Here is a 15,102-nt window from a genome sequence, read left to right on the forward strand (position 1 = left end):
GAAAACACAATGGCAGCTTACATTTGAACTTGTTTCTTTAGGTTTTCGTGGACACACATATGGTAATGGAAGCCCCGCAAAGGCCATGACACACAGGTATTCAGCCATTCTCTTTAATGCATTGTTTAAAAACTCTTAGTAGTTGACAGAGTTGTTAATCCTGAAAACATACCATTACTCTTGCTAAAGAACAGAAACAATGTCAAAGTGAAATTTATACTTACTGTCAGGAATATCAGGTTCCTGTCTGTCCCCTCTTCCTGTCCTCTTGATCTCTCTATATACAGTCTGGCATCAGGGGTAGCAACCTTGCTGCCAAAGACTGAGGACTAAAGGAGACAATTAACCACTGAAAATAAGAAGGTTGTAAAGCGATGAACTTCAAGAACCCTAGAACAATCTCAGATTTGCTGAGCATGACCTTCATATTATTAGCATCTGTTTCCTGCTTTTTCCCTAGCATTTGCAGGGAGATCACAGTCCCCTCTGTGCTCTCACTCATTGGATACATCTGCTCAGCTGTTCCACTGTATCTTTTCATTCCCATAACTCTTTTTGAAACAAGGGCATTTTTTTCCTATGCAGTAAAAAAAATAAATCGGTAATTAATGCAGCCAATGTATGTATGATCTTGGAAGGACCCTGAGATTTTCAAAAACTTTTCCTTCAAGAAAGTCCTTTGAGAGGCAAACTAGAACAGTAAGAGCAACCTAGAGCTCCATAAAGAGTAGAGATGCTCTGAAAAACCTTTGTTTGAAGACGAGAAAAAGATGCAGTCCTGCAGAACATATGCATCTTTGATTTGAGGCAGTCTTTGCCTTTTGCCTTGCCAGAAGATACCATTCAGAAAGAACCATCTAATTTTTGTTCATTTGTTCAAAATGACTGAGTGATTTGGATAGTGACAGTCAAGTCCTCAAGGTAGAGGTAAATTGTTAAGTTTACTGTTAACTACAACAGTATAAATGCAATGAAATCTCCCACAGTTCTGAGAAAATGAAAAAAAATAAATCTCACCTCTTCTGTTTCTCCCCCAGAATGAAGAGTATGCATTCCTTGCATTGAAGTTAACAACACACTTTCAATTTCCATAGTGGCTTTGCAACATCAAGTTGTATTTTGGTGTAACTTGCAAACTGTTATCTCTCACCTTAATAAATTCCCCAAATTACTGTGGGATTATTCAAATGGGTGAAGAATTTAGCAAGTTATGCCTATTTTAATGTGTCCAAAAGAAGCTGGATTATGATTCCTCATTTCCCAGTATTTCAAAACAAACCGTGTCTTAGATCATGTAGTTAGAGAACCCTTAGATCATGTAGTTAGAGAATCAGGTTCACATTTTCCTTTGAAATTGATGTTTTTGATATCATATACTATAAATAAATACTTTCACAGTACCTCATGTACCTATGGAACAAGAATTTCAGACGTTCTTATTTGTAACTTCCCTTTTTAAACCATAAGCAAAAAATTTTTGGGAAATGAAGAATAGAGGAAGTTTTCTCATCTTTGTTACATTGTCTTTCTTTGTAATTTCCTTCATTTTCTCATGCCATGACCTCACCATGACAGACCATATTCCTTAAATATATCTAACTGCTTTCTGTGTTTGCATTTGTATTTGAATTGGAGATGACTTTCCCATTTGTCTGAGGAGGTACATGTCTTCAGTTTGATAGCTATTTAAAACTGTCATGTGAAAATCCAGCCTACCTAGAAGGAAACAGTTTGGTGGAAGTAATTGAAGTATTTTTTTTCCCATTATATCAGTATTTATACTTAACAGTTGAGAATAATATTACACACTGTACTGATTATCAAACATTTGGGCTTTATTTCAATGAATACTCCTGTCAAACATACTTACTTCCTGTTGTGTAACAAGGAAATAAAGTCAATTAAAAGATGATTAATAACAAATCCTGAAACCATGTGGAATTGCTCATGTGGGATCAGGAATATGGGTGGGGAGCAAGGGTCTGGAAGAAGAAGCTGATCAATAAAAAATATTTTCCACCTGAATGTGTTTTTTTGTTTCAAGACTTAAAAGGAACAATTTACAGAAGACTTACAAATGGTGTAAGAGATGTAGCTGCTACATTGAAGCACAAGTTTTTTGAGTGGCCCTCAAGAGGCCAAATGGTGCTTGGCTCTAAAACTTAAATACTAAAACTTAATTGTCCACAGTGCATACCTCCTAGATATATTCTTATTCCATTCAGTGCCACAGCTCCAAACGCAGAGGCGGGAAGGCATCACCTCTAAAGCATTTGGTTACTTGCTTTGGCTGTGAAACAGAAGCACCGATCTAGTCAGACATCTGCTTTTCCTTTAATACCCTTCCAATTGCAGCCAGAAACAACACATTAAACAGAGAGATCATTGTAACATTAGTCTCCTCACTTTCATCCAGTGGAGAAGTATTTTCTGTAGGAAGGGTTGGTTTACGTGGCAAGGGTTTGGTAGTGGGGGTGGGGGACTGCAGGGGTGGCCTGTATGAGAAGAGTCCAGAAGCTGCCCCATGTCAGATAAGGGCCAGTTCCAGCTGGCTCCAAAAGGGACCTGCTGCTGGGCAAAGTCGAGCCAATAAGTGATCTGCTCTCTGTGAGAGCAGATTTAAGAAAAGCAAAACCAAAAACAAACAAACAAAACTGCTGTGCAACAGCAGCTGGGAGAGAGGAGTGAGAACCAGCCCTGCAGACCCTCAGGTCAAGGCAGGAGGAGGGCAGGAGGTGCTCCAGGCAGGCAGCAGCAGTTCCCCTGTGGCCTGTGGAGTGGCCCCTGGTGGAGCAGGCTGTCCCCCTGCAGCCCATGGGTCCCACATGGAGCAGATCTCCACGCTGCAGCCCCCCCATGGGTGGAGGAGCCCCCAGTGGAGCAGGTGGCTGCGGCCTGGAGAAGGCTGCAGTCCATGGAGAGCCCCCACAGGAGCAGGCCCCGGGCCGGAGCTGCAGCCCATGGAGAGGAGCCCACGCAGGAGCAGGGGTCTGGGGGGAGCTGCTGCCTGTGGGAAGCCCCCACAGGGTCAGTTCCCTGACCCACAGGGTCAGTTCAGGAAGGAGAGCATCCCATGGGAGGGACCCCACACTGGAGGAGGGGCAGAGAGTGACCATGAAGAAGCAGCAGTGACCACACACCCCATTCCCCTGTTGTGGTGGTTTTACCGTGCTGGGCAGCTAAACCCCACAACCACTCTCATTACTCCCCCTCCTTTAGATGAGGAGGGGGAGAAGTAAAGCAAAGAACAACTCACGGGTTGAGGTAAGGATAATTTAATTAAAGGGAAATAATTATAATAATTAAATAAAGACTACCATGAACTAAACAATTTAACTAAGGGGAAATAAAAGGGAAAGGGGAAAAAGGGAGGAAAACAAACAAACAAAATAAATGAAAGCTATATAGAAGTGCAGAGGAAAGAAATTACTCTCTACTTCCCACAAATGAGCGATGATTGACCACGTCCTTGAAGCAAGGCCTCAACGCACGCAGCCGGTGTTCAGGAGGAGGACCGACGTTTTCCCAACGAGAGCCCACCCCTCCCCTCTTCTTCCTGTTTCCACCTTTTATTGCTGAGTGTGACACCACATGGTATGGAATATCCCTTTGATTGGTTTAGGTCAGCTGCCCTAGTGATGTTTCTCTCCTCACTTTTTCGCCCACCCCCTAGGAGGGTTAGAGAAAGGCCCAATGCTGTGCCACTGCTGCTCAGCAGTAGACACAACACTGGTGTGATAACACTGCTGTTCCAGCTACAAGTACAGAGTACGGCACTGTATGGGCTGCTGCCGGGAAAGTTAACATTCCAGCCAGACCCAGTACACCTGTACAGCTTAGGAGGAGGAGGTGGAAGAAGGATGGGGGGCAGGTGTTTTTAATTTGCTTTCAGTTTCTCAGTCCTCTAGCTTGTTAGTAATAGGTAATAAATTGCATTAATCTCCCTATGCTGAATTTGTTTTGCCTGTGATTATAATTGTTGAATGATCTCCCTGCCCTTATCTTAACCTTTGTTCCCTTTTCATTGTATTTTCTCCCCCTTTCACTTTGAGCAGAGGGAGTGAGAGAGTGGCTGTGGTGGAGCTCAGCTTCCCAGCTGAAGTAAAAACACCATGTTTTTGTCTATGTCCTCAGACTGAAAATGAATCAAGTTTGTACAGCTGTGGTAGGATCTGAAAACCAAAGTGTATCCATGACAAGATATGACCTCTGATGACAAGTTCATATAAGGTCCTGAAGTAACAATATCTGTACTGGAGGTTGCTGGATCCTTTCAATTTTAAGATCCTGTTTTGGCTGTACAGATGCTAAATCAGATGGTCAAATCTTCCCTTGTTGGCTGCAGTGATGGTAATGCCAAACAGAATGGGACCTGGTCCTGATCACTTTGGTGCTGCTTCACAGTAAAGCTTGAATGGTGAAGGTAGCAGACATGCCACTTAAATGTCTGAAAGTTAACAGTTCACTGATAGGTAGTAGTCCAGACTCCCATGATTGCCACCGCAGTGATAGCTACTTCCTAAGTTTATTTAACTTAGTATATTCTACTTTGGCACTTGTTTTTGAGGGAGCCTAGACAGCTTAGCCTAAATGCTTACCGTTGACATTCCTGCCTATAGCAATGTTTGCAAGTAATCCCTAGCTGTATTTCCATACTTTGGCTCAGATCTGCCTGTTTGCATTTGTATACTGAGAAAATTGCGGATAGCTCTTCTGATTGACTCCCAATGTGAACCTCAAGAATTCTGTTTCTAATACACCGCTTCAGGTAAACATCATCTCTTCTGATTACAAAATTCTGGCTCCACCTGAAACTAGCTCTTTCAAACAGGACTGCATTATACATGTAGTGGCCTGGAAGGAGTTGCACTCTGATATTGCTTTTTCTAGAGTAGTTAGACTTCCGCATTACTAAGCTACCAGACACTAGTATACTTGTGATGCTACAGATGCAAAAACACATTTTTATTTTTATTTGTTAATTTTTCTTTTTCACAAAACATTTTCGACATTAGTAGGCCAATCCTGAAAGAATCAGGTATGAGAATATTTTCCAGCCCTAAAAGCATTCACTTCATTCAGCTGAACACTGAAATGTGAAATGTTTTCTTTTTCTCACCCAAACTATGCAATAGTTTTGCAATATTGACCAATGCACAACTCAAGATACTGCAACAATAGCCAAATCCCCAAATCTCCTATGTGAGTGCCTGTAGACTTGACTAATCCTGTAGTGCCTCCATGTTTATTAAAGGAAATTCCCTTCTTGCTGATTGTGAGCCCAGCTGGACCACCCTGTTTTGAAAAAAATCACAGTTACTTGCTTTCCATTTCATATGGACATCCTTTCAATTATCACAGAGCATCAATGTCCCAGTTCTTCCAAGATATTGGCATATATCAGATTACCATTGAGGTATAGCAAAAGGGATGATGGATGCTCTGTAGTAATCTTTTCAAAAGACTGTCAGTAATGGCTAGTACATTGCACAAACTTGAAACTATCATTTAAAGATACCGCATAAATTAAAGCACTTTTCCTCCACTAATTAGGAATTTATTTTTACTTGCCATACCCCCATTTAGTCTGGTGTGGGAAACCAGACTGATCCTGCTGCAGTATTTTTGGATGTCTTTTGTTTGCATTTCTGGATACATTTCCTTGGTAGCAAGCTAGAGTTGAGCAGCATACTTGAATTGCCACATCTTAGTGAGTAGCTGTATATTCACTAAGCCATAGTAACAGCCACAGCAGACCCGATCCAGTGCTCTGCAGATTGTGTTCCCCACCCATCTCTTTTCTGGCCTTCTAGTAAACTGCTGTTAAACCATTTCAGAGAAATAAATGAGAAAAGAAATAATGACTACTTTTGTATGCTTAGTTTTCTGCTGATTTGAGTCACTGAACTGCAAAGTCACACATGTGAGCCACCGCAAGGGAAGCAACCCAGCTACAAGGAAGTGGAAGGGATGCTGCTTCTCTTAGTTCATTAGATAGCAGATTGAATGGCAGTGTAACACTGCAACCTGATCACTTAGCTGTTCTTAGCTAATAGGAGAAGCTTGGTGATTTATTTCAAGAGGTTTCAATGAGCTATTTCTCCTTTGCTCATATCTTATTAAAGGCTGGCTTTTAAAAATGGTGATTTTGTCTTATATCTCATATTGTCTGCAAGTTTTTTGTTGTCACAGAAATATATTTCCTGTATTAAGAAGACAACTTCTCCCTCTTGTCTGAAAAGTTCTTTAGAGAAAAAACAATGCTGCAGTGTTCAGTGTCATACTGGAACAAGTCCAGTAGCAGTGGTGAGAGCTATTACTCCCATTCCTCTTCTGTTTTTCTTCTGCTCTATGCCATTGGCTCAAGTTGCACTCTTTTATGTGGCAATAGGTGTCACTTTTTCAAAACTTTGACTAAATGCACAAGTATAAGTTCCTGTATTTGGATTCACAAGAACTATTGGAATTACAATTTCCTAGGAGCCGTTGGTGTCAAAACAGTTCTCATCCACTTTTCAGCTTACATTGGACCAAATGACTCCTTTATATGTGCCTGATGCAATACAAACAGGACAGTTTATCTACTAAAAAAACATATGATCGTTTATCTAGCCCACCTCTTTAAAGAGATGGAATTTGTAAGATACATTTCTTGCCAACAGTGACATGCTGACTAATGAAACCTAAACCATTTATTAGCCTTTAAGCTATGGAAGTCCCTATCTAGCTTCTGAAGGTCTGGTTTTCAAAATCATATCAGGCTTCTATCGTGTTCCTCATTGCTGTCTCCACAGAAGTGCAGTCAGGTGTTGGACCTTTTCATTCTGAGGTCAATATAATCACAAAACTGTTGTCTTTAAGCCAGCGGCCACTATTCTCATGTATTTCACAGTACATGTTGAGTGGCTAAACTCCTTCTGCAGAGGTTTCCAAGCTTTTCCCTCGTAGATCATGTACATTCTGAAGCTGTTTTGTGCTTGACCAGCAGTTTTAGCATGAGTTTGATGGCATTCATCTGGAAGAAGAAAGGATGAAAGGCAAAAGAAGGCCCAGAGGCCCAGAGATATGATGACTAGCTAAAAGATGGGGAGATGGTACTTCCAGCCATCTCTGGGCACAGGCAGGCAGAAACACTCAAGAGGAAGCAGTGTATGTGAAGCCTGCAGAAGGAATCCGATAAAGGTTGAAGGCTGAAGTGGACATGCAACAACAGAAGCAGGGATGATGGGAGGTGAGGTTGGAAAGATGGACTGGAGGGACAAAGAGTGTCAGGCAGGAGAGGGGAAGGTGAAGCCAGCCAGCCAGGTGTGATTCACATTTCTGGGTCAGACCTGCTTCTCACTAAGAAACTCCATGTAAAATGGGAATGTGAGTGGAGACAAACCAGACATGTCCTGCTCTGCATCCAGCGCTTGCATTAGTCCTACCTGGTTGCTTCTCACCTTCCTTGCTGCCCTGTGTTATCTTGTCTTGCCTTCATGGGGCGCAGCATCATGGTGAATGGCAGGTGAACAGTCCCAGAACATCTTTGTCTGACAGAGTTCCCTTCAGCATGCTTGTGGGCTTACCCACAAGGCTTCAGGGTTTGCCAAGTCCTTGGCAAGTCATCTTATGCCTCAGTTCCTAAATGCAGAGCATGATTTAGAAGGGGCATGGAAACAACCTGATTTTTTTTTTTTTTTTTTTTTCTTCAATAATAACAGTCCTAAAAGTAGGGAGAGAAAGCAAGGGTGTAATTCAAAGGGGTGGAAAGAGTTACACAACAGCCATATATTTGAATAGGGTTTATTTTGTGTGTGATCATTTTCCCCTTAAAGGCACTGTCATTTGGCAAAGCCGTTTCTTTCATTTTTTACATTACTGTCAGTTTCTCTTTATTTTTAGTAGTAGAACTTTCACTTTCCTTAATTACTTTTTATTATCATGAATCTCTTCCTCTCTTGCAGTAGTGCAGATATTATGGTAGTCATCTTCCTCTCCAGTGGCTATTCCTCTTCTCTCTATTCACATTTTTTATTAAATCCAGAATCTGTTCCTACATCTGTCTTTCTATTCATTGATTTTTTTGTTTTGTTTTGTTGTTTGGTTTGTTTGTTTGCAATACCCTGGCCAGCTGACTGCCTTCATATTGCACTGGAAGGCATGGTTCTCTATGTCTGCAGATACCCAAATTGTAAAAACCCTTAAATGTTCTGCATGGTCCATTGATGTATGCTTTTACCTCTCCAGTTTCTTATGTGTGCCCTGCCCAGGTGATACTGCTGAACCTTACAACCATGAGTGTCTGAATGTCTCAGGTTATTTCTAGATCATAAAAGATTTTTTGTCTGTGCTCTGAGATGGTTGTGCGTTAGGGTCCTGGAAGACATTTAACTACATTTGTGTGGCAGTGTGCCTAAACTAATAAGACTTACTGAAAAGCAGGAGAGATCAGCTTGACCACAGCACTGCAATAATATGGTTTCCAGATTGAGGATATCTTGCTCTGGCCAAGTCAGAGTACAGGCAGCTATCTGGTATCTATCCTTACCTTATCATATAAACACAGCTTTAGTCTTTTTTTCTGGATATACCACTATATTTGATAGTGTTATTAGAGCTGGATTAGCTGGATTTCCCAAAATAGCTTTTTCTGTCTTGTCTTATTTAACATATGAGCAGAGCCAAATGGCCTACCTCATTTGGGGTCCCTTCCTTCAGAATCTTTTGTATGTGTTTGTGTGTGTGATTCAAGCTGGGGTATCTTTATTTTATTTTAAGTTCCTGTGAGTTAATGATGAGCAGAAAACTGTCACAAACAGCTAGTCTGACTCAATTCCTTTGGCCAATTTTCAGGCAGCTGGCTTCTGTGATGCTGCCAGCTGTGACCCTCAAGTTTCTTTCTAGAGGCCCATTTCAAGCTCCTTGAGGGTCTGTTACAAATCACATTTGTTTGTAAGCTTCAAGGTGATCAGACTTATCTTCTGCTTTTACCACCAGGAGAATATTGAACAAATAGCTAGAGTACTTGCTGGCCAGCTCACCAGACACCATCCCCACTCCCAAAGGGAATTGTTGCAAGAGGGCTTCCCAGCCTGTCTGTATATACTGCAGTCAAATCCAACCCTTGGTTTTCTTCTACTTGACTTCATGTCCTTCAACTCTTGCTTCAAATACTTCAAAACCTTCAGATGCTGTCCTGTTGCATTGCTTTTCAGTGCTGTTTGCTAGTTCTCACTCCTGGTTGCTGCTCCATTGCATGCTCCATCTGGTCTCCACATGAAAATGAGCTCAGGAGTTCTTGCATTGGATACCTTGAGGGGTTTAGGCCTCCGTGGCATCTCCAAAGTCTGGCAAAGGCCAGGGGCGAATTGAGAACCCATGCTTTCACAGCTGAAGCCTGTATTTGTTCCTCGCTGACAAACATTTTTTTTTTCTCCTGTGAGCAGAGCTCTTGGAGTTCAGAGTGACAGCTTTGTTCTTCTGCCTTTCTGTTGTCCAGAAATGGCAATGGAGATCTGTTCTTGTATGTATTATTAATCACTTTTTGTCTTTCTCTCTTGGCCTCCTGTTTTGTCCATCTGCAGAGCTAGAAACTTGTCCCTTCTCTCCATGTAAAATCTTGCAGATATTTCCTTGTGTCCTGGGAGGTGGAATGCCTCTGAGGAGGCAACACTTTCAATTGCAGCCAGCTGGATCTAACTTAAAGGGATACTTTGAAGAGACAAACACCAACAGGATGTTGAGGTAAATGTGTTCCAGTTGCTACAAAGGTCTTATCAGGAACTTAATGATATGGGGCCAACTTTAAGGAAACTGGCTCTTAAAGAGCATTGTGAAATGCCCCTCAGTCTTTGGGCAATACAAAAGTTTTGGGTATTTTTTTTTCATTTGTCAACGAAATATTTTCGAGTCCCTCAGATAAAACTTCATTGTTCCAGTTTACTTCAGGGTTTTGATGATCCACATTACATACATTTTAGTTGTCTCAAAGGCTTTCATTTTGAGCAAACCAACTTTTCCCATCTGAGACAAGGCTTGTGTACATCTTTGGCTCTAGGGCACTTTCCCTCCCCTCAGGGAGTGTGGATATATCCAATCTGCTCTGGAAACAGCCCCAGAATGCAATATATGCCACCTGGTCTGCACAAGTTGGTACTTCAAACCAAGACTTACTCCTTGGCCAAGATGACAAAGACAGTGTAAACGTATTTGTGAGAGCTGTTTAGCACTTGTCATTATCTTATTGGGAGAGAGACATTGTGTATCATGGTTAAATGTGTATACCAAAATTGTTCCCATGGTGTTCTTGCCTCAGATGAGAGAGAACACTGTGACTCCTGGATGGGTGCTCTGCTGTACTGCAGCTTGGCAGTGCTCTGGCATTATTAGAAGAGAAAGGTAGTCACTGTGTTTGAAGAACATGAGCTACGATCTGTGTTTCTGGTTATTTATAAGTCTCATGGTACAGTCTAGTTTAATTCAGGTCCCCACTAGGTTAAATTATCTTTCACTGTTATGCACCCCTAAATTTTGGTTACAGTGCACAGAAATGAAGAACTTTTCAATCAAGTCTTTCCTGGAGATAAGTTTGTGTTAGATGCAGCATACGGAGTAGCAGCATCCCTTTATCTATACCTTATGGCCTGTAAAGAAACTTTTTTTGAATTTAATAGGCAATTTTATGCAATTCTGAAAAGCTCTAGCAAAATGGAATGGACCCTTAAGGAATGTTCATTGTAATATAGTTCACAACCGCAGTTCCCATCCCTAATCTGGCAGTTGTGAATTTTTGTGAAGGGTGTGTGTATGTGCATTTGTGAGAGAAAGAATGAGCTTCATCGGGAGAAAACTCCTCTTGTGATTTAACCTCTGTGAACCACTGCCTGACAGCAACAGTCGCCGTGCCTGCCAGAAACAACAGTGTTCACTGCTCACTTAGCATTGTCACAAAGAAAACAGACTTGGTGCAGCCCAAGGAAAGCACACCTCTAATCTGTACATCATCTGCAGCAATTAGTAGTAAATCCCAGTCATGTGTGAATTCCAGTTGTTTTTGTGCTCTTTTTTTTTTTTTTTTTTTCTTTTGCTTGGAAATATACGCATAGTGCTCGGTTTTGTTTCCCAGGAGAACAAAATGTCTTATTTCTACAGTGATGTTCAGTGATTCATTTCCAGGTAAATGGAAATTAACGCACTTTGAGAGATGATGAGACATTCTAAATAGCTTTTCAAGTGTGAGTAATTATAGGTTTTGTCCAGAGGGTACAAATGATATGTATATAGTAAATAAGAATGAGAAATCTAAGACTTTTCCTTGATAAACAAACTTTGATGGACACTGGATTTGGATGTTATGAGCTTCCATGCTGTCATCCTTGCTAGTTTGCCTAAAGGCTTGACTTTATTTCCCCATTGATACAAGTCAGGGCAGGATGCAGTCCTGATTTTATTTATTTATTTATTTATTTATTTATTTTATTTTTATTTTTATTTTTTTTTTTTTGCGGGGGGCACAGCTACTTTGTCACATTTGCAAGGACTGTGTCCTGTGATGAACCTGCTCCTCCATGTTGTGTTGTATGATGAGACGGGTACCTTCCCTTTTTGCTATCTCCAAATCAAGTCTGTCTTAGGGGAGGACTGTGGGGCTGGAGCTAGAGCTTTTCCAACCAATATGATTGTGCTGTTCTGTTGATAACATGGAACTGTTATATATCTGAGATATCCTTTCTTAGTGGTTATAGCTAAATCAGAGTTTAGTGCTATGTAATGTTACAAAACCCATAGCTTTATGCTGTGACCTTGCTTCTTGTAGACTAGACAAAGATAGAAAGGCTTCAATATTATTTCTTTAATTAAACAAAAGCAGAAAGGGAAAAAGAGAGAACTGCTGGAACTTACCTTGTATTAGACAGTTTTTTGTAAAACACGTGTTAATATATTTGTGTGTGCAAAATGCAGGGAAGACCCAGACAGAGGATCCTGTGGCATCCATGCACTGCTATAACTCTGTGCTCTTTATGTATTCAGGTTTCAAGAGAAAATGGTCCTGATCTTCCAGTTCAAATCACTTCTGCCTAGAGCAAGCTTTGCAGATGCAGTAGGCTGTATGTGAATATACCATGAATGGACTGTGGACTGCAATATTTTTCTGCAAGATGGATAGCTATGCAAAAGTTTGGCAACCTACTCATTATGGTAGCTTTTGTTCTCACAAATCTACTAAGCTACTATGAGCCAGCAGAGGATACATTCTGTAAGTATCTAAGGTTTCATGGTAGGGGTGGTAATTATGACGGTGTGGTAGTCTCAGTGGAGTTTTCTGTAGCTTTTAAGCTAGGATTTATTATTTATTTATTTATTTATTTATTTATTTATTTATTTTTTTCCACACACATCACTTTATTTATTAGCATTGAATGTAACCTACCAGTTTTTCATCAGCTGCTCACTGTTGCGAAACTCATTTACAATTTGTCGTATTTAGCTTAAATATCTTAGGATGAGCAGCAAATGGTTTAAATCAGTACCCTGGCTATTTACAAGCCTGTTGAACAGCTGAGAAACCAACACATACCATCTCTAAAGCAGTAAAATGTCACATCAATGAATTCTTCTTAAACTGCTGGATATCTTTTCCATGCTCTCCATCTCATCTTCGTTTTTTGGTCACTAGAAGATATCACTGTCTCTAGATAGATTGCTTAATAATACAACTGGGGCCAAAAATGAAAACTGTGGAATGGAATTACTCTGAGTTGCAATTAGCCATGAAGTGCTCCAAAGGGAAGTGATCTGCAATCTATAATATGTCTCCAGGTATTTATTTCCTAATTTATGCAAAGTACTGTTTGCTTTGGATTAGTCATTCTCCTTCACCTTTTCAGACATGATTTTATCAAGTGTTTCTTAACAGCTGTATAAGTTTAACATTTATTTGATTAATTGTGAAAAACTGAATGCAGCATTCACCTGTAATAACTGGTAGGGAAGGAGAATACCTGTTGGGCCTAGGCTCAGGTTTTGCTGCTTTTGGAGTCTGATAGGGGGAATTTCAATCTGAATTGAAATGTACTTCCACAATCACACAGCTCCTCTGAAACTGTAGAGCAAAATTTTGCATACAATATCCAGGACACCTTGTTATTCATTTGCTTATTCATTTGCTCATTCATTCATTCTTTCATTCCTTGTCAGCCTCTTTGATTTTCAAGACAGGCTATGTGGAAAACTCTGGACAATATTTCTCTGTGTGCTTTCAAGGACCAGTGAGACTCCTCAGCAGTGACAAACTCTTTTTCCTCTTAAAACTGACACGGAGAAGAAGAAACAGAGACCATCCCTCTTTGGGGCACTTGAGTATTGAAGGTGACAGTATGATAGTTTGGAAGTTAGCTTGTTTAGTAGGATGTACAGCCAGGTGATTGCTAATGCCAGTGTGTCTCAACTGTAACATCAGGCCTTGTCTGCAGCTTGACTTTTTGCAGTGCCACACCTCCACCCCTTGGGAATTACACAAAATACCTTTTGGGTCTGACAGAAAATAGGAGGAGGAAGAGGGGCCCCTATGCAATAATAAATGAAAAGCAGGGACTTGAAGTACAGTGAGAACAAACAAGGCAGGCAATTCCCTCTGGGAAGTGATGAGACAATCTTAGAGCAGATTTGTAAGGGCCAACACCTCAGCATTGCTGTGTCTCTGAGCTGTCTTTGCCCTGCATCTCAGTAACTCATGGGAAGGAATGTGAGTCTTTCAGTCAGAGCCCAGGAACTGGCCCCTGAGTAGACGTCTGTGCTGTGGTACCTGCAGCTTTACTGGGAGTGACTCTTGGGAAGGTGAGGAGAGCGAAGTTTGTGCTATGTGTGCTGAAAATAGACTGCAAAACCTGGGGCCTGGGCCAGCTTGCAGGCTGAGAGAACCTACTCTGTGCCAGGAAAATGTCTCTGAAGCATTTATTTAGAAAAGAGGATAGATAATGGGTACATGAAATGCTCTATCTTCCTGTTCTAACATGCCTTTCATAAATCCAGCACATACGTATGCAATTTCAATTAACATGATGTACAGGGAACAGGCCCAGGTGAGGCTTTTTTTTGTGGGCTGTTACTGCTGGAGGAGAACTTGTTCATCTCAAGGTGGAGGGATTACTTTGGAGGCAACTTCCCTGCTGCTTCATTGCAAAAAAATACAGGTTCGTAAAAGCAGATGAAAGCTAATTACAGATCAAACAGTTATATTGTGGGGGGTCACGATATTATTTATTGGGAATTATTTTCTTCGTGAAACACGGTGGTGGCTTTGCTGTGATGACTGCAGGGCTTGGCTGCATGCTCCATAGATGTGGCTCCTCTGGTTTCCCTAGAGTTACTCCACATACAGCTTTCAGAGGAAAAACGAGCACATGGTGGTGAATCATCGTAACAGTTTCTGCATAGCTTTAAATCCACAGTTCCCTGATATTTTTCTGTCAAGGCATCTAAGTAAATTTCTCAGATCCCTTTTGTTTCCCATCGCTCTTCAAACACCCACTTCCTACTCACTTCTATCTACTGGAGATGACCCTCAGCGTCATCAAATCTTCTTTTCGCGATGCTTCAGTTTCAGTTCCAGTGTTCCCAAAGCATTCTCCTCGTCTGAACAACAAACCACATTGAGAACAGCGTGTACTGACGTTTTTACTTCACAGCTTTTAACTCTAAGTTTTTGACTAACTTGACTTTGGTTTTTAATATAGCAATGTTGGAGGCCCTGAGGGAGGTCCATCCGCTTTGCAAAGGCAAGAATGGGGAACTGAATGCGAGTTTGCACTTTTTTCTTTTTCTATACAAACCTCAATTCCACTTAGGTGCACGGGGAAAAAAAAGAGAAGAATGCTAAAATGACATAAAAGAGAAGAATGTGCAAACTATGACTAATGTGGTACCTTTTGAAACAAAATACAAAGGATCTATCTGCTGTCAAATTATCCCTTCCTATGAGGTATTGACTGAGGTATGAGTTGCAGAGGCAAGCCTTCAGGGACAACACGTGCACACATAAAGAGGTAATTTCTAAGGAGTGGGAATAGCTGGACTATGAATCCTGACATCAAAAATTAGCTGTCTTTACTTCCTTCATGT

The 15,102-nt window shown here is 41.1% G+C and overlaps 1 protein-coding gene across 1 annotated transcript in view; it reads left to right on the top strand.

Annotated features, from left to right (window-relative positions):
• Positions 1–1,065, top strand: part of IL17REL (interleukin 17 receptor E like) — a gene marked incomplete at both ends in the record, with an annotated part of 48,303 nt that extends 47,238 nt beyond the window's left edge. Inside the window, 2 exons of the mRNA XM_084306100.1 lie at positions 42–96; positions 1,038–1,065. Of these exons, the coding sequence (XP_084162226.1) occupies positions 42–96; positions 1,038–1,065 (83 nt within the window). The remainder of the gene's footprint in view (positions 1–41; positions 97–1,037) is intronic.
• Between the last annotated feature and the right edge of the window lie 14,037 nt (positions 1,066–15,102).

The sequence above is a fragment of the Netta rufina genome (genome assembly GCF_964035555.1).
Source record: "Netta rufina genome assembly, chromosome: 1".
Lineage (NCBI taxonomy): Eukaryota > Metazoa > Chordata > Aves > Anseriformes > Anatidae > Netta > Netta rufina.